The sequence below is a fragment of the Telopea speciosissima genome, chromosome 4 (assembly GCF_018873765.1).
Source record: "Telopea speciosissima isolate NSW1024214 ecotype Mountain lineage chromosome 4, Tspe_v1, whole genome shotgun sequence".
Taxonomy (NCBI): domain Eukaryota; kingdom Viridiplantae; phylum Streptophyta; class Magnoliopsida; order Proteales; family Proteaceae; genus Telopea; species Telopea speciosissima.
In genome coordinates, this window is record NC_057919.1 from 19912719 (window position 1) to 19937461 (window position 24743).

General features: G+C 39.6%; 1 protein-coding gene across 1 annotated transcript; it reads right to left on the minus strand.

The window, feature by feature from the left end:
- Nucleotides 1-5153: 5153 nt before the first annotated feature.
- LOC122657303 (multiprotein-bridging factor 1c-like) lies at nucleotides 5154-8183 on the minus strand. The gene is made up of 2 exons (XM_043851955.1): nucleotides 7862-8183; nucleotides 5154-5164 (listed from the first exon to the last, which is right to left on the minus strand). Coding segments are annotated over exons 1-2 (279 nt in total). The 5' UTR covers nucleotides 8139-8183; the 3' UTR covers nucleotides 5154-5162.
- Nucleotides 8184-24743: the final 16560 nt, after the last annotated feature.

Below are 24743 nucleotides of genomic sequence, written 5' to 3' on the forward strand. Positions count from 1 at the left end.
TATCAATTCACGGAGACTTAATTCTGTTTCTTTTTTTTTTTCCTTTTTCTATTTTTCTTTTCCCTCACTCTCTCTCCCTCTTTTTTAGGAATCCATAAAATGTAATTGAGTTCAAATAGGTAATTAAGATTAAGGAAAAAGGTCTCAACTTGGTGTTTCCTACATCCTCTCACATGGCACCGTGAAATGACGCCTCTGCTCCCTAGGTAGATACTATGGCATGCTCCCCCATTGGTCTTGACGCTTGTGTAGAGATCATGCGACCAAGTAGAGATCTCTTGCCCGATTAGATTATTACCAAAAATTTAGGTAGTTAAGATAGGAATCTTTAAAACATGTCCCAACCGCTTTAAAACTTTACATACAAATCGTTAAAGTTTAATTTGAAAGCTTTGACGAGATTGTTTATCATGGTCTTAGGTAATATTGCATACGTATTGGTATCACCATGGTTTGAGGTATCGGTATCATATCGCTCGTATCGGGGCGATATGTAATGGTCTCTCTTGTGGCAGATCTCGATATGGTGCCGATATCATATCAATGACACGATACAGACAAGGAGTAAAACAGTCAAATATCCTCTTCTAAAGGGAAATCAGGGGTAATTTTGTCAGATACGGCCGATTCTTGTCGATACCATAGTGGTATAATATTGGTTTTGCAAGTGACCGATACCTGATACAATACCATGAGTAATCGATATTGGTCTCTACCGATCCAGATTGGTTAGGTTTACCCCTGCTTTCTTTAAAAAAAAATTAGATTTTTTAATTTAAAAGTTTACCCTTTTCTGTACTGGTCCATAGAGACAGGATCCGCCAGGAATCGATATTGGTCTCAATAGATACTGATGCGAATCCACTAATCCAATTTGAAGAGCTCATAGGTAACAGTGAAGGGCGTCTTCGACCCAGCAAAGTTCGTTGAGTACGTGTACAAGAGAACAGGGAAGCGCGCTGTGATCATGAAGCAAGAGCCAGAGAAGAAAGAGGAGAAGGACGAAAAGAAGAGTGACGATGAAGAGAAAGAGAAGGGAGGAGAAGGGAAGATGGAGAATAAAACACATGAGTCACTGATACGATGTCGTCATCCATTCCCACTTCATCCGAGCTTCCCGCAACAGAGGACATCACGACTCCTCTCACAACCGCCCAATGACCACCTTCCACCAGGGTTCGACGTCCACCACCGAGCATGGGAGACTACGTGTGAAGTCCCCATGGTTACCACTCTGTTAGAGTAGGAAGTTATTATTGTTACCATATCACTATTGGTTCTTCCCATGTTCTCCACGTAGGTGTTCTCCATGTTACCCACGTAGATGATTTCAGTTATCTCTTGTACTTATTTAAGTAATGCATGTAATAGCTAGTGGCAGTAAAATATATTATTACTTATTCTTAGTTCCATCTCTCTCATCCCTTCATGATTCTAGGAGGACCTGGCCTCGAATTCAGGAAACTCTCATTGTGTCGTTGATAGCACGAAGTGCTCTATCATTTTGGTGCTTTCGTTGAGAGCCTTCTCCCACCTACATGGCAGAGGATACTCGCCTTCGCGCTCTAGATGAGACCGTCACCGGCCACACCAACCAACTCAAAACCGTAACCGACCAACTCGCCTCTCTTATTTCCACAATCACTTCTTTTGACGGCAAACTTGAGCAACTTCAACTCAACAAACCCGACCCCCACCGAACCGATGCCTCCACCTCCTCTTCCATTCTACCTCCACGCCACCTGAAACTCAATTTTCCACGCTTCGATGGAACTGACCCTCTCGATTGGATCTTCAAAGTAAACCAATTTTTCTCCTACCATTCTACGTCGGCCTAACAACGACTCACCGTTTCCTCCTTTCACATGGATGGAGCGGCACTCACTTGGTTCCAGTGGTGTTTCCGAAATGACCAATTCCAAACTTGGGATGCTTTTGTGATAGCATTAGAGACCCGCTTCGGCCCGTCACAGTTTGTCGACCACCAGGGTGCACTAACCAAACTCACTCAGACCACTTCTGTCCTCAACTACATTGCAGCCTTCAAAGCCCTCGCCAACCGCACTATCGGACTCCCTGCCACCCTCATGATCAGTTGCTCCGTGTCAGTGCTCAAACCTGAGCTTCACCGTGAGGTCCATGCTCTTCAACCGAACTCCCTCTCTCAAGCCATGGGACTTGCCAAACTTCAGGAGGACAAGTTCAATGAGGCCTGGCGGTTCCCTTATAGCCAACCGTCATACCAGCAATAGCCCGCCCTCCTCCCAACACCATCGCCACCGAAGCTATCACCATCTCCACATGAAATAGCCACCACGCCCCTTCTACGTTCTAGGCTGCGATGAACTCAACCTTGAAGCCATTTCTTCAAAAATTTGCACTACTGTTCTTCGACGATATCTTGGTGTATAGTGCTACTTGGGACCTCCACCTCAATCACTTGCGACAGGTACTCCAAGTCCTCAATGATAATAAATTTTTTCTCAAGCTTTCCAAGTGTACTTTTGGACAGGAAAAGATTGAATATCTGGGTCACTTTATCTCCTGTGACGGGGTCGCCGTTGACCCAGCCAAGATCACCGCGATTCAGCAGTGGCCCGAGCCTACTACCATCAAGCAACTTTGCGGGTTCCTTGGTTTGGCAGGTTACTACTATCGATTCGTGCACGGTTACGCATCTCTTGTGGCTCCACTTGCCAATCTTTTGAGGAAAGATGCGTTCCAGTGGGATGATGCTACTGAATCAGCATTTGAGAAATTGGACGAAGCACTTACCACCACCCCTGTTTTAAGCCTTCCAAATTTTAACATCCAGTTCGTCATCGATACGGATGCCTCGGGTGCTGCCATAGGTGCTGTTTTGTCACAGCATGGTCATCCCCTTGCATACTTCAGTAAGGTCCTTTCCACTCGATTACAGGCCTCGTCTACCTATGCCCGAGAGATGTTTGCCATTACTGAGTCAGTTCGACGTTGGCGCCACTATCTATTGGGGCGTGAGTTCCTCATCCGCACAGATCACCACAGCCTCCAGTATCTCATGGATCAATCAATCCAAACCCCTTAGCAACACTACTGGTTACAGAAATTATTGGGTTTTCAGTACAAGATTGCCTCTAAATCGGGTCATGATAACATCATAACTGACGCTCTATCCCGTTGCACCAACTCTTCCTTCATAGCTATATCTGCCCCACATGTTGATCTACTGCACCAAATTCGTATGGAACACCAATCCAATCATAACACTCATAAGTTAGTTGAAGCAATTCAAGCATTCCCAGCTCAATACCCAAAATTCAGGTTGGTAGGAGACGTCATCTACTTCCACAACCATATATATTTGGCTCCCAACTCTCAATTCAAGTCCACGATTTTTAAGGAATTACATTGTTCTCCCATAAGGGGTCACTTCGGGTTCTTGCGTACACTCGCCCGCATCCAACAGAGTTTCTTTTGGCGAGGCCGACGCAAAGATGTGCTCAATGGGTCGCTGAGTGCCTTGTTTTCCAGCAAACCAAGTACACGACCAAGTCTCCGCAAGGGCTTCTTGAGCCACTGCCAATTCCAACTCGCGTCTAGGAGGACATTGCTCTTGATTTTATTACTAGCCTGCCCAATTCGCATGGCAAAACTACGATCTTAGTCGTTGTTGACCGGCTTTAGAAGTATGCCCACTTTGTGCCTTTGACCCCAAACTACACTGCCGTGAAAGTGGCTGACGTCTTCTTTAGCAACGTTGCAAAGCTGCATGGCATCCCTAGGGGTATTGTCAGTGATCGGGATCCACTGTTCCTTAGCACCTTTTGGGGTGAGCTTTTTCCCCGCCAAGGTACCACTCTTCAGATGAGTACCGCCTACCATCCGCAGACTGACGGGTAATCAGAGGTTCTCAATCGCTGCCTCGAGCAGTACTTGCGTTGCTACTGCATGGACCATCCTCGACAGTGGTTCACACACTTAGACTGGGCGAAATACTGGTATAATACTTCATTCCATTCAGCTATTGGAATGACCCCGTTTGAAGCGCTCTACGGCTGCCCACTGCCAGCCATTCCAGATTACCTTCCATCTGCTTCTGGTGACGACCCAGTAGACCGCGAGCTCAAAACCTGTGACATTCTCCTTCGCCAACTCAAAGCCAATTTGAAGAAGTCACAGTTACGGATGAAGCTACAAGCTAACCGCAACCGCATTGACCTGTAATTCACGATCGATGACTGGGTATTGGTTAAACTCTGGCCGTATCGCCAGTCGTTCGTCGCTCGTCGTACGTCCGTCAAGCTCGCCAGGCATTACTATGGACCATATCAAATTATGGATCATATCGGGGACGTTGCCTATCGGCTATACCTTCCCCCCACCACACTCATCCACCCAGTCTTTCACGTCTCTCTTCTCAAGCCATTTTGCGGAGACCCAGAAACAACTACCATACTCCTTCCAAACGACGCTGAGCTGAGCCTGAACCTTGAGGACAAGGTTCGTTTGGACGATGGAAGGAATGATACGATGCCGTCATCCATTCCCACTTCATCCGAGATTCCCGCAACAGAGGACATCACGACTCCTCTCGCAATCCCCCAACGACCACCTTCCACCAGGGTTCGACGTCCACCACCGAGCATGGGAGACTACGTGTGAAGTCCCCACGCTTACCACTTTGTTAGAGTAGGAAGTTATTATTGTTACCATATCACTATTGGTTCTTCCCATGTTCTCCACGTAGGTGTTGACCATGTTACCCACGTAGATGATTTCAGTTATCTCTTGTACTTATTTAAGTAATGCATGTAATAGCTAGTGGCAGCAAAATATATTATTACTTATTCTCAGTTCCATCTCTCTCATCCCTTCATGATTCGAGGAGGACCTGGCCTCGAATTCAGGAAACTCTCATTGTGTCATTGATAGCACGAAGTGTTCTATCAGTCACATTACCTAGTTAGCCTCCGTTCGTCGTTCGCCGTTCAAATGGGAAGATGGATTTTTATTCATAGGGTTTGAGCTGCTTTTGACCAGGGAAGATGGAGAATCCTTTGTGAAAAGGGGGAAGAGAAAGAGAAACTAGAGGTTTTAAGTTTTCATATTTTCCATTCGGGTCGGGTTTCGTCGAACGAGAGGGTGAGAAAGGAGGATAGATTAAAATTAGACATTCTCATTTCTGACCATTGGATTTGTTAAAGACCAGCTGTCTCCATCTTAAGGGGGTGCTGGACCATCCAGCTCCAGCCATGGTTGGATAGGAGCCAGATCCGGGTGTTACCTGTTTGGGAAAGAGAAGACCCTTCTGGATGTAGTGTATGGAGAGCATGGAGAGATCCCATGGATTCAAGTGGAAAAGCTGATTTGATTCTTCTGAAATGCACTCTTGTTTGAAGGACTCGACTTTGGTGCAGCACCTTGCCCGCGTTGCACATGCAGCGTCAAACACAATAAGGCGTGCAAAGACCGCCTTATCCCTGCCTGAGTACCTTGCTCGAGCAGGGATAAGGCAGTCTTTGCATGCCTCGCCGTGTTTGGCGCTACACGTACAGCGTAGACAGGGTGCTGCACAGGAGCCTTTTCGCTTGAGATGTGCCGAATAGTCAGATGACTCGCTATTAGTTACTGGTTTGTTATGCACTCGCTTCAGAAAAAGATCCTGTGCAGTCGGGTTGCATGTGCAGCGCCAAACTCAAGGCGGTACGCTTTGACTACCTTACCCCTGCTCGGGCAAGGAGCTTGGGCAGGGATAAGGCGGTCAAAGAGCACCGTCTTGAGTCTGGTGCTGCACATGCAACCCGGCTGCCCAGATGCACAGGATCTAAGTCCACTCGCTTCACCTAACAGAGAGAGAGAGAATGCTTAGTTTTACTTATATATATTACACATATGGGAGCACTTTTGTCAACGTACTTCTCCCTAGAGAATGCTATGAGACCATATAAACAAAGAGAAATATATAGGAGCAGTAGTGACAGAGTTGCTTTTGTTAACTTCTCCTCAGAAAATGCCATGAGACTCATAAACAAAGAGAGTTGTGTTTACATTGAGCTTGGCTGACACTTTTGGAAAAAAATTTCGCTCCTGCTCACTGCCAGATATGTGATCCATCTGTTACACAAATGTGATCTAAGCACCCTCATGGCTACCAGAAGATAAGGTTGTCAAAATCAAACCGAAATTTGAAACCGATCCGTTTACAATGAAACCGAAAAGCTGTTTAATAAATGGTACAGTTTTGGCTTCAAAAAATCAAAACAGTTTACTTAAAACGATGGTAGTGGTACAACCGATAAGACTGCCGACAAGGTTTTAGTAATCAGTATCGGGTGATCCGGATCGTCACTGGACGCCAAGATGACAAAAATGAAACTACATATGCACAGATGACAAAGATGCTATATAGATATTAACTAGCAAATGATGATCTAGAGCTTGCCCTGGTGATTTGCTACTTCTTTGGGAGTACTGCGTTAAGAGCTTGATCAGTGGTTCAAGTCTCCTTAGCAACACTAAGTCCACATTTACCTGCTTTCCAAGAAGTGGAGCCCATGTGGGTACCATACTGATCATAGTAGAGGTTGGGTGTACATGCACTATATGTAGTAAAATTCCTTTTCTTGCCTTGACACCATATAAGCCACCTTGACAACGCAATCAGGCAATACAACAAAATGAAACTATATACGAGTAAATATTCATTGGGACAACTGACCACACAAGGTAAAATACAACACATAAAGAGGAGATAACATGGGACGCCAAGAAATTTCATGGGTATAAGACAGTCTTTTCTGCCTTGCTGTGTGTGGGGCGCACGAAAGTAGGGGCAGCTCAGAAGTAGAGGATCCAGATCTGATCGAAGAGGGTTGAAGACGGTTTTTAATCTTCACCGTTGATTTTTAAAAAGACATATGTCTACCAGTGAGGACCTCACTACACCTCATTGTAGATTTGTGCACCGGAGAGGATTTTAATCCATATATTTAAGGCTAAACTTAATCTAAAAGAAACCGTGTTGGAAAACTTTCACCATGAATTTTTTTTTTAATTTCAATTTACCTTTTAGTTTATGGTAAAATATAAATCGAACTTAAACTAAAAACCAACCATCTTCCGTTCGCCTCTTCGTCCTCTTCTTTTTCTTTTATTATTATTATTATTATTATTTTTTGGGATAAGATTCTTTTTCTTCTTCTACGTACACCCCATCCTTCACCCTCTATTGCAACACAGATCTTCTACGACGTGTTGCTCTGTCATGCCTATGCTGTGCAGACATAGGGCCGCATGCAATGACCGCCTTACCCTCACTCGGGCAAGACGCTTGGGCAGGGATAAGGCGGTCAATGCACGCCACCTTGTGTCTGTGCAGCAACACGGCAGGACGGGCAACCCGCACCGTAGAAGATCTGGTTCCCCCTCTATTGCCACCCCTCCCTACAGCCCTGCCCAACCCCACGCCACCAGTGTAAGGATCCACATCCTCTACTTCCACTATATGTACTTCCATCCTACTTCAATTCCCTTGCTTCTCAGCCCGCCACCTGTCTTTTTGAGCATCCAACGACTAGGATTTAATGAATTCAAAATTTTTTGAATTTCACTTTAGCCCTATCTGAACCACTATATACCCTACTCAATCCAACCCAACCCAACCGGTTCTTATCGATAAAACCAAACCAAAGTCCATTGAAGAAGAAAAGACAGAAATGGAGTCATTGAAGATGAGACTCTTCGCCGCTGTGATCCTCATGGTCTTGGCTGTCTCGGCAGTTCAGAATGTAGCAGCAGCTGAAGCTCCGACAGTAGAACGAAAACGAACTAGACACACGACAACTTCACCTATAACTCGGAATCCATCACATTCACTTACACTTTCCCGACCCTGAGTTTCCTCTCAGCTTGACTTCCAAGACCCTCTCCATCTTCACTAACACAGCCTGGTTAGGAACAGCTTTCCCGTTCTCGTACTCTTGAACCAGCTGTAGCTTCTCGTTGATCTGCTTAGCCAGATCGGCCTGACTCATCTTCTTAGCCAACCGTGCCTTTTGTATGGCCTGTCTCACATTCGCCGCTATTCGGTTCAACGTAGCCGGTTCCGTCTCCTCGTCGAGTTTCCTGGCGTTGACAGCCGTTGCCGGTGGTTTCATGTTCGAACCCGCATCGAACTTCTTTATCGTCTGAACCTCTGTACCCACACTTCTTTCCTTTTCTCCGGATGTTAAGGGTTTAAAGAGTGGATGAAATCAGATGTGGAAAACTATAGAATTAGCTCTGTAAGAAATCTGTGTAAAGAAAACAGAAATACTCTGTAGTTGTTGATAAATTTTCTCTTTCTTCTACCTTGGGTATCATCTTCTTTTTATTGATACTGTTGGATAGTTCGAGATTTTTTAGGGGATTCGTACGGGTTTTACCTCCCAATTAACGAAAAGAAATTGACGAAATTGTTACGTAATGAGATTGAGTTTAATTTTTGCAAATATTCTCCACTTGTTTCTCGATTGAAGATGGAAAATTTAATTATCACTTAATATATAGTTGATTCAGCCCCAATCCTCATGGTCATTGAAGAAGGATTTGTTTGGGTGTGATCCGAGATTGTAATTTGAGATTTTCTTTGACCTATGTTGTATATCTCTCAATTTTTTTTCTTATTCGGATGAGACGAGAAGGAGAAGAAGGTGGTTTAGGGCAAGAAAGCGATGAACAGAGTGGAAGGAAAGGGAAGAAGAGGTGTGATTAACAGATTTTTTTTCTGTTTGGAATTTCGATTGATGTCATCGTTGTCTTAGCAACAATAAATTTGTTTTCCTTTTCTTTAAGTTTTAGATTTCGTTATTTGAATGCTTTTGATTTGTTCCTGATTCCTGAAGATGTGTGGTAGCAATAAGCAAAGTGGCTGGCAACCCAACTCTCTAATTTCTCTTCAGCTCTATTCGATGTTCGTTGCTTATGAGTTTGTGGGAAGAAGAAGAGGAACGAGAAGAAGGGTCTGAGAGCAGAGCAACGGCAGTTTGTGTTGGATTTGGGAAGAAAGGTCGTTCAAAACTCACCTTCTTCCCCATCGATCTTCTTGGTTCATGGAACGGCGGTTTGATGGGAGAAGAGAGCAACAACGGCGGTTCTTCTCTTCGTTTGGGAAGAAGGGTTTGAACTTGAACAAAGCGATGTAGATGATTTTAAGTTAGGGTTTTGAAAATGGACTTTGGTTTGGTTTGATCGATAAGAGCCGAATGGGTTGGATTGGTTTGAGTGGGTTTATAGGGGTTCAAATAGGGCTAAAGTGACATTCAAAAAATTTTAAATTCATTGAATCCCAATCGTTGGATGCTCAAAAAGACAAGTGGCAAGCTGAGAAGCGAGGGAAGTAGGATGGAAGTACATATAGTGGAAGTAGAGGATGTGGATCCCCAGTGTAATGTAAGAGCTATCCCAAATAACATGTCTTGGGGATTAATTAGCATTGCAATCCGTGTGGTATTTTTTGTGGTGATAATAACTCAATTTAGAATTTTAAAATTTGAAGTGTCATCGCCCTTACGTTTTAGACAAAACGCGATCTCTTTACCGGCACCCTAAGGATGGGACCAACTTATCTAACCTCTCAGATTACCTAGGTTCGTGAGTCGTGACAGACAATATTGCCATGGGAGCTTTTGCTACAATGGAGAGAAGCATTCTTATGTCTTGCTCCGCTGGAAATGCTAGCCCTTCTTCCTTTAACTTGTCCAGCGTTTTCCATTGGATAACCACTAATATTGATGCGGGAACCTTGGACGGTGACTCCCCTGCGTATGTTATACTCGACAACAGGAAGAAATTCTCCGGAGTAAGCCAAGGCAGTAGAGAGAGAAGCGCAGAGAGCCGTTGAATGTTTTCCATGATCAATGCAAAAATCCCCCCAATTTGATGGGATTTTAAGAAGGGGGTGGGGTGGGATAATTAACCGGACACATAGGCCCAAAGGATCCCTGATTCCCAATATTTGTCTGTTAATGTCCTACTCAAGCAACCAAACACCGATCATATTTGACATTCTATGGAAAATTATCCAATCCTCCCACTCCTTAGGTCCTTTCTTTCTATCCCCATATTTCCAGCAAACAAGCAAGGCCTTAGTTCGCACATGTACTTTCCACGGGAAAGAAAACTTTTGAAATTTTGTAAATTTAAAAAATGATGCAATTTTTTTTCCATTAAAATGGTGAACTAATAAGTTGTAAGTTGTAATCTTCTTTTAATTGCTCATTTTCATATTTTCAAAAATTATTTAATGCAGGGATAAAAAAGAGTTTTCAAAAAAATTGAAAATTATTTAATGCATTATTTATGTAAAATGATTGGATTTATCCTCCTTAAAAAAAAAAAATGTTATCCAAAGAGGGCAAAAAAATAAGGTTACTTCTTAGTTTACAACTATTATTAGAATAAGATTTTCCCTTTAAAATGCTTTTGTTGCTAGGCACCCACTCCAGTGACCATCCAAAATCTCATCTTACCATCAAATATTTGTCATGTGGTAGCTCCGATTGGGTTCCAATTTTTTTTTTTTTTTTTTTTTTTTTTTTTTGGTGTGGTTATATTGACCCCAAAGTTCCCTGTCCCAAAATCTTTTTTTTTATTTTTATGAAAATCCCAAAATCAAGTTAGAACCTAATCTAAGTTGCCCATGTGGTAAAATAAACCGTTAAAAATCTAGAACTACGATGAAGGTGCATGGATATACACGAGATGTATTGCATTACATGGGAGGGTAAATGAATGATTTCATGATGAAATTTGACATATGGCCAACTAGTCAAATTAAAAGTTGCCTATCCAACAATTAGAATTGCCAACATCAACTTAAAAATTGGGGCATTTGATATAGCAGGTGTAATTTCAGAAGATCAACCACTTCGGTGAATCCATATTCCCTTAAATATGTCCATGCTAATGGTGCAACCAAGCAGGCTGGCGTCCCAGGGTTGGACTGGCCTGGCCTGGCCTGAGGTTGGGCTGAAATATTTTAACCTAGGTCTGACCAAGTTAGGTTGAGGGCAGGCCCGGCTTGGCCGTATTTTAATCATCTTATGTTATTTTTTACACAAAAATGAGAAAACAAAATTAACCTAACTATTTATACGTTTAATATGTTTAATCAATATTAAATGGGGATGTCAATCGGTTGGGCTCGGTCAATCTTGGTTGGACCTAATCGGGCTTTACCAATCTCAAACCCTACACTGTGACTGCCCGTTTAGCTAATCAGGTCGGGCCTGGACGGGCTTGATCGGGCTACTATAATCAATCCTTAATCGGGTTGTGGGCCTGTTTAATTCTAAACGCTTTTGAAATGGGCTAATTGTTATAGGTTTTTTTAACTTGAAGAATAAATGGGTTCCAATATTTTCATGATTAATGGACTAAATCTTCAGAAATTATTATGCTCTTTAATTTAATCTAAATAGAAATAAAGATGTGTTCTTTAGAAGGGAAAAGGGGATGGACGGGTCTAGGGAATGAAACCAAATGCTTATAGCCCACAACAGAGGCTATTAGTGGAAGCTAACACACTTCAGAAGTAACCACTAAAGCCCATCCACCTCATAACTTGATGACCATATATTAAATAGAAACATAAGAATTTCTTTGTTTCAACAGGTCAAGAACCACTCCTGCTTGTGCATGATTCAAGGACTCGCGGTTTTGTGTCGGCCAGATCAGTATAAAATGGTTTTAAAAAAAAAAAACAAAAATATTAGTATTTTAATAAGTGAAGTGATCCAATCCAACCTGATATGGCCCATCTATAATGATATTAATACCGATACCAATAGAAAATGTATCTTAGGGTGGGTAACCAGGCTAGGTCGGGCTGTAAGCGGGTGGGCTAGGGCGGGCTAGGACCTCACATCGAAATCGCTCGATTATTAAATGTGTTAGGCTTAAGCCCAATACGTTAAGAATCGGGTCGCGCTTTAACTGGGCACGCTCGGTCAGATCTATTGGGCTAGGCCTGGAATTGACACCCTTAAAATTAAATATAATTTAAAATACTTAATCATCCTTATCTTACTTGACCGGTGCGGTTCCTCAGTGCCTCTCACAAGAGGGGGGTGGGACCCACTCCGGGCACTTGACCGAACACTCTGCCCTGGTGGGGTCCACCCTCCTCTTGTAAGAGGCACTAGGGAACCGCATACGATAAAAATTCATATATGTGTATGCATGTGATGTGTGTGTATATATATATACCGGCTGGGCTGGGCTTAACCCAAGCCTGGCCCTACTCGACAAGCCTTGAAATCCCATCCTTGGCCCACCCCAGGCCCAGAAAGTCTTGGGCAGGCTCAGGATCACCAGGCCAAACTTGCATACCCCTAGTCTATGCATTGTATTCGCAGTCAAATGCATCGCCTTCGTAGTCTCAATTTTTTTTTAAATAACTGACAGTCCCAGTATGAGAGGGTAAATGATTGAGGCTCTGTTTGGTATGCATTCTAGGCCGATTTTGCATTATTGGACGATAAAAACAACTATTTTTGTCTTCCAAGAATGCAAAATCAACTTATAATGCATACCAAACGTTACTTAAATTTCATCCTGAAATTTGACATGTGACCAATCTAGACGATGACGTATTTATCCAACTATTCGAATTGCCAACATCGTCTCAAAAGTATTTGCTATCAAGTGTGATTTCAAAAGATCTCTTGCCTAGGTGATCGATATCCTCTCATGTATGTCCATACACACCTTTTGGTAGTCTAATGCACTCACTTCATTGTCCAAAATTATTTAATTTTTTGCCACATGAGCAACCATGTTTAAGCTGAGACTTGACATGTGAGCAGGACACCTAATGATCAACTTGTGGCCAAATTTTCACATCCATCCAACCTGCCACGTGGTAGAATTAGATGACCACCGTACAAAAGTATGGGTGTGGCTACCATGAATCCTGCTCCCTGTGGGTTCAGGATTGAGCCATCTTACCGATCCAGAGCTAAACTCGGCCAATATGGCTGCCAATCTCACACCTGTTCCTATATATCAACCTAAAACTCAGATCATTGTTGTTCTAGCCCATAATTAGCCTACTTCAACGGCCCATGTAGCCCATCAAGAAAGAATTAAACCCTTGCTTACTACTAACCCACACATGGTTTGAGGTATTGGTATCGTATTGCTCATATCGGATGATATGTACCAGTTTTGCAAGTGACTGATCCTGATATCGTGTCGATACCATATTGGTGACACGATACGGACAAGGGATAAAATGGTTAAAAAATCGATTTTTAAAGAAAAATCAGTGGCAAATTTGTCTGATACGGCAGATTCTTGGTTTTACCGATACCCGTTCCAATACCGTGCAGTAAAACCCAGAACCCACAAGCTAGAAAATTTGCATGAACCTGGGCCCGAAAATCTATACGAGCCTAGTAACATTGATACAAAAAATTTTATGGCAAACCAAAGCTAAAAAGGATTAGTTAAATAAAAAGTTAACTATATTATCAGTGATAATACTACTTAAAGTTAATCTATAGCAAATTAGAACCTCACACCCAAAAATTAGTTGACGAAGAATACAACTTAGAACAAATAATCTTTGGCAACTCAAAGCAAGACATCCAGAAGGTTGGAATATAGTTCAAAACAGACTTAATAAGAACCTCACCCTCAACTTAGAACAACAGAGGGATTTTCCACTGAACCGACTTGGATTAAATCCGAGAAACCACATTATCCCAAATCCAGATTTTATTTCTAATTCTCTCTGAATACGAAAGTGGTTAAGAAGTTTAAGGAACCATGGTGCAGCCCATCCAGTTTAACGTATGGACCTTAGACTTCAGCCCATTGGCTAAAAAACAGCTGGAACATAACTTAAGAATTGTCACAAATCAATAGTACATGTTTCATGGTCTAGGATTTGGAACACTTGCTTTTTTGTTAGGGCAAGAGATTGTTGTTTGGTCGTGTAGCATCTATACTAGTGCAAGGCCAATGAGAGTACACGTAAGGGCATCAACATAGAATTCGAGTTTAACTATGGGGGAAAGGTGGTACTTTTGCATGCTCCTATGTTTGGGTGCGGGAGCAATGTCACAATTATGAATTTGATTTAAGTAAATATACTTTGGGAAAGAGAACACTACCAGACGCGTGCGGTTCACTGCCCCTGCGCTCGAACACAGGGGCACGCAAAATGACCACCACACCCCCTGGATTTTTGGTCTGTCCATAGAGGTGCAGTGGTCATTTTGCACGCCCTGTGTCTCAGCCTAGGGCAGCGCACTGCACACGCCTAGATAGCGTTCTTTCACCCAATAATTTATAGAAAAAAACTCCCAAATTCAAAAGCGATTACAAAATTAGTAATGCTCAAGACTTAATTGTTGGTCAATAACTACGGATCCTAACTATGGAATATGGATTGGTGAGGATCATGTCTTGATTTGGATTGGAAGTCCATTCATAGAGCCGTGATGATTTGGTCAATACGAGGATGTAGACTTGTGAATGCAGATGTGGTATATATGGAGTCATCTCATCAAAAAACTCTAAGCTTCCAATAGTTGAAATCTTCAATTTTTCAATTTGTTCAACGGTAGATTCCTGGTTGTGATGTCATGTAATTAATTGTCTTTAGTGGGTCCATGTCAATAGGTTGAGCACGCCTCCCTGGAGACAAATTAAATTCCAGTAAGTTTGGGCATCCCAACCTATAAACCAAACGTTTTGAAAGAGAGAGAGAGAGAGTGGTGGCAAACCTCCAAGCATGCATCCATATGTGTAATTTTAAATACGATTCTTCAACATCAAATCTAGTCGAGTTTTCTTCTTCTTCTCTAGTTCAACGCAAATAGTTAAGAATGCCAATGGATAGTCAAAAAATCCATAAATGTTTCGTATTCGTATCCATTTAAAGGAATCTGTATTAAAAAAAATCGATTTTCAAAAGCTACTCAATCCGCTTGGAAACTAATAGGATAGGAATGCAAACAATGCTATATCGATCCAATCCATATTCGATCCGTTTACATCTCTCTAGAAAGAGTAATCTCAAAGATTTGAACCATGGTAATTGGCTAGTAATGCACATCGAGCTTTCCTAAAATATGTTAGAATTCTAGACAATATGAGAATCCCATGCGTTGAGCAAACCTAAATTTGGAGAGATGTGGTATGAGGTGCCAAATTCTCTACTTATAACACCAAACCCTTTAATGGCTAAAAGGAGTCCTTTTTTCTGTCCTTCAAGTTAATTTGTACTAAAAAAGTGATTCAAATGAGCATAATTTGATTGACAAGAAGAATGACCTAACATATGATATGATACCAATAAAGGAAGAATGATGAGAAATAGCCTTAGCTTATCAAAAAAGTAAAAGCAAACACCAAGAAGGTGGGTGGAGGACTTGCATTATACACTAGGGGGTTCTTGCATTTGAGTAAATTGGGAATCAACAAAAGTGTACCAAATTTCAATCCGAGAAACAATCCAAACAAGTCACTAAAAACCTAAATATAGAGACCTTTTAAGGCCTCAACAACACAACCCTGATGACTGTATTAGGAATATTAGGTGGTTGTCCCTCTTGTCACGGCTTTTATGATCGATATGGTTGCACCACCCAAAGAAAATGAACAATAAAGCAATGAGTTTGAAAGATACTTCCTAAAATGGTATTTCTTAAAAGAAATGGACTTTGGTGTTGAAGAAAAAAGTTCATGCCTGAATATATACTGTGGTTGAATTCAATTTTGCACGCTTCGTTGTGTGTAGGGCGTAAATGAAAATAAGGGCAGGCGGAAGGAGAGCATGTCGATTCTGGTAGATATATAGATTGTTTGACAAGGTTTCCATATTGAATGGTTCCCATATTAAAGGGTTTGTTTCCTTAAAAGCAAAACTAAAACGAGAGAGACAAATATGGTAAGTTTTGATCTTAGGCTGACAAAGAAAGTAAGTTGAATGAACTTCTTCCTCTTCTTTTCTTTTTTGATATTTTAATTCTATGCGTTTGGACCCATATTCAGTAAATTTAGAGAGTAGATCAAAACCCATAAACCTCGAGTTTAATTTGATTTGCTTATTTGAAAAAAGAGATCAAAATAGAATAAAATAAAATTAAAAAGTAGGGATCCGGGGAAGATCAAAATGAAATCAGAGAAGATCTAAGTTGCTCTACGTGGAAAAGAGAGATGGGGAAGATATCAGTTGCTTCTGCTTGGAGGAGGAGATTGTTATTGTATCACACAATAACCAGAAAGTAATAATCTCACATTGGATGTGAATAGCCAAATGTAGATAGATCTTCTTCAATGACGTTTAACTACTAGAGTCGATTTCACACCATCCATGAGGTGTGGATCACATCTGAGGCATGGGGACCACACCCCTTGGATGGTGTGAGATCAACTTTGGCGGTTAAGAATCATTAGAGAAGATCTGGATTTGGACTCATAGGTACTTGGGTACCAATACAGATCTTCTACGGCGTGCTGCCCTGTCCTACATGTGCTGCATAGACATAGGATTACATGCAATGACCGCTTTACCCCCGCTCGAGCAAGGTGCTTGGGCAAGGGTAAGGCGGTCAATGCATGCTGCCTTGTGTCTGCACAGCACGACAGGACAGGCAGCCCGTGTCGTAGAAGATCTGAATCCCTTGGGTACTCTCTCCTTAACGTCTAACTTATGTGGATGAATTCTACCCAAAGTCTTGGCATGGGAAAGAAGGATTTTTGTATATATTTAAGGTTAAGTATGAACCACATGTTGGGGCCCTTACAACCTCATATCTTTCAATGAGGTACAGCTGGTACTAGTAGTAAAATATTATTGCTCTTTTTGTTCTTTTTTTTTTTTGATGAAAAAATATTATTGCTCCTTAAGTAATAGAATATATGTAAATGGAAATAGCATAAAAAAGAAAAAAAAGGGGTAGCATCAACTATCCTTAAATATGATGTTTGCCCTCCTTAATTTAGATGAATTAAAGAACTTGAAGAGGTACCATAAGTGGCTCATCGTGGCATCATAAGTAAGGGATCAAACAAGTGGGGTAAGGAGCGAGAGATGCATAACATCTGGCATGGTCCTGGGGTACCCTAAAGAATTAAAGACGAATAGGGCTGGAAGTATCTATCTGATTTCTATTTATGGATAAAATGCCAAAATGAAGCAAGAAAGAAGGTTGGAAGAAAGTGGACAATAAAAGAGAAGAAATAAAGAAAAGCCATTGGGAAGCGGAAGGTTGTGGGTACCTAACGTGCTTGAGTCCTTAGTTATTAATTTCTCCTTTCTATATTAATACCAACTAAAGGATAACGTATGGCTTGGGTTGATTACTGTTGTTGTGGCCAATTAGAAACCTCATTAATCCTCTCTCTCTCTCTTTTTCTCTCTTTTTCTCTCTCTATCTCTGTGTCGTCCATTTCCAATGTAAACTGGGAGTCACTGTCTAGAACCAAACACACACACCATGTCCGGACTGTTGGAGTTAAATCTAAAGTCTACACAACAAGAAGGAAAAGAAAGGAAAGGAAAATAAAAGATGGAAGAAGCAGAAACCCAAAGACCAAGGCATGCATGCGTGTTTATATGTCAACATTGGTGTGCACGTACGTCAATACTTGGGGTCTTGTCAGGTAGTGGTACCTTTACAGTGATTGTGATTTGTGAACCCTTTTGAGTTTTTTTTATGGGTAAGGCAGTAAAACTCTTAAAGAAGAGTGCAGCTCCCTAGGATGAAACAGTGAGCTTCTGAGATTGAATACTACAAAAAAACCAAAAGGGTTAAAAAGCTTTTTTTACTTACTGAAGTAGGTTCTGTAGACTCTGTACTCTGGTGTCTGGACCACAAGAAGGGAGAAGGATTCTCGAAAGGGTTCTTGGGGGTGTACTGGGGAAGAAGGTTTTTAAATGTTTCTAAATATTTGAAGGGCTGGTCCAACTGTACTACAACAGAAGAGGGTTCTGCTGTGTGGCTGTGCATGCACCCTATCAGTAACGCATAAACATGTACACACGCCCGCACAGAGAGAGAGAGAGAGAGGAAAAGTATGTAGGTGGGGACGCAAAGGAAAAGTAGAAAAAGGAACAGAACCCAAGAGATAGGGACTGGGCAGAGTGTACCGCAAATGGAAAACTTAGAAGGTGAAATCACTAGTCCGATCGGTGCTAGATTGTGGGTTTCATGATGTGCGTCCTCCTTCAATGGGAATCCTCAAGATTCACCTTTTACACATTGGGTAAGGAGGTTTTAATTTGCATCCACATGAAAAAAGGGAGTGGGTCCACCTAGTTGGCCTTAAAAGAGAAAGTGACAATTTGGCATGTTGGATGAGTAGGTATAATATGGATTAGTCACATGTAAAATTTAAGAGTCAGATTCAATTATATCTCTTTCGTTAATGCATTACTAGGGAAATCGGTAGAGTAATGTGTATACTCTTGCAATCCTAGATTTTTAAAGTTTTTAAATTTTATGTGGTCAACTCCATTTGTGCTGAATTTTTCATATGAGCAAGGATCTCTAGATCGACCTATCGTAAATTTGGATTCTATCCATACCAAATAAATAAAAAAAAGGATTTGAGAGAGCGAGCGAGACAGGAGCTTGAATACATTGCAAAAGGCAATGTATATCAATATTTTAAGGCAATTAAGAGAGAGGGGTTTGAATGCATTGCAAAAAACAATGTCTATCAACACTGGCAATTACTTAGTTTTTTATAACCCAAATACCCAATATTCCACCCAAAAATAAGAACAAAGAAATTCAAAGCTTGACAATGATTTCCTTCCCCCATATAGAAATTATTGTGTAGAAAACATTTTGTAGGGAAAATTTAATAATAATAATAATAAAAATGGCATGCAACTAAACATGAGAGTTGTGCTCGGTGCTTGACTTAACCCTTCCTACCATCGAAAGTCACATTAGTAGTTAGTACCCTAAAATAAAAAAATACAAAAAAAATAGTACTCTAAAAACGAATAAGTGAATAGTCTGACTATCTATGTCTCGACTACTTCTTAAGAAAATTGACTAGGTCTGTTGCTTGCTTTGGAGTTGGAGATATATAACATTGTGGTGGAATCTAATTGTATCTAATTAATTCAATACACTAGGTACCTTTCTAATCTCTCACGGGAAATTTTACCACTCATGCATGACATTTGGAGTCTACTTTCTAACTTTCATTTTGATATTGTTATGAACGTTTTGATATCTTCAAACTCGTCTGCACATCTCTTAGCTACTTCTGGATCATTCTTTTACGATTCATCACTTTGTAAATGGGTAAGTATATCCCCTACTTTCTTTGGGATGTACTTGAACTTCATCATTGCCATATTTCTAATAAATAATTTTCTCTTGAATGCATTGATTATGAAGAAAAAAAATTAACCCTGTTACATGCCCATTGAGAAAATAAGAGGACAACTAATGTTTAGGCATTGAGGCTTTTTTTTTTTTTTTTTTTGATAAGAAAAATATGCTGTTGTTGTCCAATGGTCAAAACCTATATATTCATTGCCTATACATATATCTTCCTTCTTAGATACTATTTTAGTAAGTATGAATATATTTGACTTTTAAATAATTGATATATTTTAATGAGGATTAACATCTTTAAATTAAATAATCAATTATTGTACTGTTTAATGCTAGTATGCGAATGTGGGGATTTTAAAAGTATCGATGCATTATTGGATAATTGTTTCAATTGGACTAGGATTTGAAGGATATTTACTAAATGCTTGGAGCTGAAATTCATAGTTGGATTCCAATCTTATGGTTGAGAAACCTTGACCAATGACAAGAGTTTATCAAAGACTAGAGGGCAGGGTTGACCTCTACAAGTGATTATCAATATAGTTCAGAAAAATATAATAAATAATTAAGAAGGGGATTCTTTTCCTCTGGAGGATACAAGCTTTAAGCCATGATAAGTAATTTTAAAAGAAGTAATATATATATGCAAGAGGACTTCAAAACGAGAGAGAGGTTGAATTATTTGTTTCATTCAAGTGTAAGGGGTTGTATGAGTGGTTTCCATTATCCTGATTGTAGGACAATATATTACTCAAGTGAAAAAGATCTATGAACTGCTACGGCAGGTTATGCTAGCACTTCTGTGTCTATCTCTCTTCTTTTCACATGAAATGACTTTACTGTCCTCTAATGTACAATACTATTTTGTCGTATTGATGCTATCTATGATGTTTGCTGAGAGGATCATCTCCCATTATTTAAAATATAGGGTTAGCATTCCTTCGGAGACATCTGCTAAGAAAAAAGTTATAGAGTTGGCAATGTGGACACTTTAAATCCTTTAATGGAAGGGTCAACACATCAATCACTATCATACAAACGGTGAGGAGAAATTTCTTATTTCATAAAAGAGCACGCATTTTTTATGCAGCTGGTGTGGGGAATCTCCTATGCCACATCAACCTAGGTACAAGATTCAATTTTGTTAATAGGAGCCCACATAGTTATGGAAGAGAGAGAGTCAAAGATATGAAAGCATCCCCTACATTAGCAGTGTGGAGATCTTTTTTCCCCATAAAAAGAGGAAATATGTTTATAGTGAGATTGTACGTATAATAAGTAATTTTTACTTCTATTTATATTAAGGATGAGAGTTCTCTGAGCAAGCAGCATAGAGAAGCGCACCACACCAATGAGGTGCGATGGAATAGTTTTATACATAGGAAGACAATATTGAGGTCATTTCATTAGGGGGGGAGAGATAGAGAAAGGGTACTAGCATGCCCTCCCTCGGCAGTTCAGAGAACATTTTCCCTTATATTAAATAACATAATATACCTCAGTTCTACACTTTGATGACTGAATTGGGGGTTTGTTGTTTGGGTCTCCAGGGCCCTTTAGTAGTGTTCGAGGATGGATCCCTCCTGCTCTCCTAGGGTCTTTCCTAATGAAGCTTGTAGAGCTTCCATCCCCTATCTATCCAATTTTTCCTTTCTTTGCAATAAAGCTGATTTAACTCTCAGTAAAAAAATAAACAAAAACAGATAATTATATTTTCATCATAGAGCTATGCTAGTATTTTTATTCCAAAAGAAAAGATAGATGTGTTGACATGACTTGTATGTAGATAACATTTCATGCTATGGGGAAAAAAAAATCAAGGACATGCATGAGTAACTTAACAAAATTTTGTTTCTTTAAATCATAAAGTGTACTGTTTGTTTTGACCAAATTAGTTAAACATATTATCTACATCTTAAGATACACTAGTCGTAGTTCATGCTTGTGGGCTAGAAATTTCATATATATATATATATATATATATATTCTCTTTAGGCAGTAATTGTTTGGTCATAACATCGTTTATGAGAAGATTGAATTTCAATCCAAAATTCACAGGCAATGTATTTCTATAATAAGGTAGCAGTCATGGCTAGGTGTAGTCATATGCAAGGGAATGTTACAGATAATATTGTTAATTTTTATTGTTCTTAGATTTTAATGAATCTTTCATTTTCACCAAATAAATACAAAATTTTTTAAGGTTTAGAAAGAAAAAAAAATGTTTTACTGAAATACAATACGATAAGTTAGAAAAATTTTGTTTCTTTAATTCATAAAATAGTGATGGTATCTTGATCATTGATGCTCTAGACCACAGTTGAAGACTTCTCCTCCATCATATAGTTGGATTATTTGCTTCACTCAATGAAGCTTAAATGTGTTCATTGGTCATGTACAACAATAAAAAAGTCAAATTGTAAAAAAAAATAAAATAAAAAAATTTATAAATAATGAATAAATTATTTTCTATTTAATATTTATGATGAAACAAACACAACCTATCTTGGTTTGTAAACAAAATATTTGAAAGTAAAATAATATAAGGTAAAATTTACATTATTTTTTCAGTTGCCAGTTTGTCACTGTTTAGAAGATATTAAGCTAGATCCAATTTTATAGTTCACATCACTTCCTTGTATTCCCAATGAAACAAATTGTAAAATTGAAAATTTAACATTCATCTGTTTGGAAAGAGATTTTTAGTAAGTATTGGCCTCCTTAAATAATAATCATCTCCTTTAAAAAAGAACGGATGTGGATCTTAAAGAAGATTCAATGGTAAGTCGCTCAGTGGTTATATTGGAAAGTTTGCCTCTAATGTTATGATTCATCATGTTTTGTGAAAAAGAAATAAAAGAAGACGAACCTCCTCATCATGTTTTGGGACTTCACTCTTATCTTTCTCCCCCAAAATCGACTTCGATCTTGATGTATCATCATTTCATATATGTTTCTTTCTTCCCCCTATTTTTTTATGCATTATCATTTCATTATTGTTTTTCTCCACCCAGGTTTTTTATGTATCATTTTTTTATTTCTTGTTTTGATCTTTTGTTGGGGTCACCCCCCTTAAGCTTTCCTTTATTGGCTTGCATGTTGTACTTTGTTCTTTTGCTTTAATTCTTACAAAAAAAAATTTCATTTATTTTACTAGTTTTGTCTACTTTACATTGAAAAAAAAACCCCTTATTAATTTAGGTTCATAATGCTTTAGAATGCAATATTATATGATAACAAAGCTAATTAATTAGGTAATATTGGATAGACATATGGAATAAATTGTCTGAAAGTACAAGAAAAAGATTGTTTGGTTACATTATATTATGAAAGTTGACAATTTGTTCCTTCTTAAAGCGGTTAGTATTCCATAAATTAATCCATTAATTTGGATTTTTAAGTACTTAAGATCTAAGATTTAAAAAAAAGGGTGATGATGGAGTAGAGTACTCCATTGTTATTGCAAAGTAAATATAGTAAAATAGATAGAGACTCTAAAATTAATTAAAAAATTGAATCATATGTACAAACAATACCATGATGATGATGAGAATGATGATGATGATATATGATATATGATAAATGTAGAAAGATACGTCATCCATGATGCATACCAAATTATTATCTTATTGTTATCGGCTCTCCTTACCTCATCTCATCTATCCCCATTAATATTTATAACATTTCATGATGGCTTTTGGTCAGATCTATGTATGCTTTGGATTTTCTATTACCACCAAAGAGTGAGAAAGAGAGAGAGAGAGTTGGACCACTTGGTAGATGATGAGATGCGAAGGAAAAGGAAAAGGAAAAGGCAAAAGGTAAAACGACTGCAAAGTATCTAAGAGGAGGAAGGTGACGAGGGTCCTTTAGTCCTTTGCTCATTAAACCCTGTAATAAGTTTTTTTTTTTTGTATTTGCAAGGTACAAAGTACCATGTGGGGACCACTTTAATTAGTTGTTTTGGGGGGGGGGGGGGATCAACAACAACAGCCATGTTTTCGCTTTTTTTTTTTTAAAAGAAAAAAAAAATTAGTTTAGAGAAAAGTTCTTGTGTGTGGGGAGGAGGGGGGAGGAGTGTATGGTCCACGTTTGGGAGGTGAAATTACCATCCTACCCCAATAAAAGGCAAAAATCCCACCCACATGATGTTTCCTTGTGTGCTTTCATTAGACCTACGTGCATAGGGAACACTCCCTTGTTTAGTTTAATGTTCCCAGAAGAGTTGATTAGAGCTCTCGAGTGCAACTCAGGTTCTCGTATAAGAATCATTCTCGTTTGACCAAAGCTGCATAGATGGAATCTCTAAGAGATGGGTCCCCTTTTTGGATTCCATCTGCATGGCTCAAGCCCGTATGAGAATGGTTCTTATGCGGAAACTTAATCAGCCTCAAATGTCTTTCTCATTCTACCAAATTATTATTATTAGGGAAATGGAACACCAGTCAATGTTGTGCCTAGGCATGTATATGCGCTTAGACACAGCCCGATGCAAAAAGACCGGTATTGTCCCTAATCATTTTTGCCTTTTCAAGAGGCAGCACCGAACTTTTTGTACCGAATTATGTGTCTGGATACAAGTACACACCTACGCATAGCACCGATTAGTGTTGTTTCTCCCTCATTATTATTAGAATCTCATATAAACATTATTGGACAAAAGTAAGAGAGACAGGGCATACCTAATTAAATTTTTTTTTATAATGTGATGACGTCACTGCTGATCAAAGCAAAATCATTACCAGACCTCTTTCCTGCTCGTCCACTCGCTCGATCTTCACTCTATAATTTAATTTGTTCTTTCTAAATCCTCATGACTAATTAATTAATTGGCTGAGATTGGCGTTTTCATGTTTTGGCTCACATACTTTTCATATCATTATCAGTCAAATTAAAGCTATAATAATGAGGAAGTAAAGTACTTGATTGGGGAATTTGAGATTGATTGATTGATTTTTTGATTAAGATGTTTTTAATAAATTAATAAGGGGAAAATTGTACACTTAAAAATAACTCTACTAAGATTATTTTTAAGTCACCTTAATCCTCGTATGATTCATCATTTGTTACCGATGTTTACGCTAATTTGTATTTAGTGAAACAGTTCACAAAGCCGAGGTTAACCACTTGTTGGAAGTATCTAAAATTATGCCAACGGAGGTGATGAGCACTCTCTGTCTCTCTCTCTCTCTCTCCATCCCTAATCCTTAAGGAAAATTATCTCTTCCAACTCCCTAGCCGGCTAGTTCCTTAGTCCCTCTTGGTCCCTCTAATAAGGAGTGAATCCCATCTGGATAGAGTGTTTGAATAGGGGTAGGGTGGTTATTGCGCCCCCTTGTTAGGGAGACTAGGAAATTAGGTCGGGCAGGGAATTGGAGAGAATAAAGATTCATCTGTAGGATTAAACGCTTG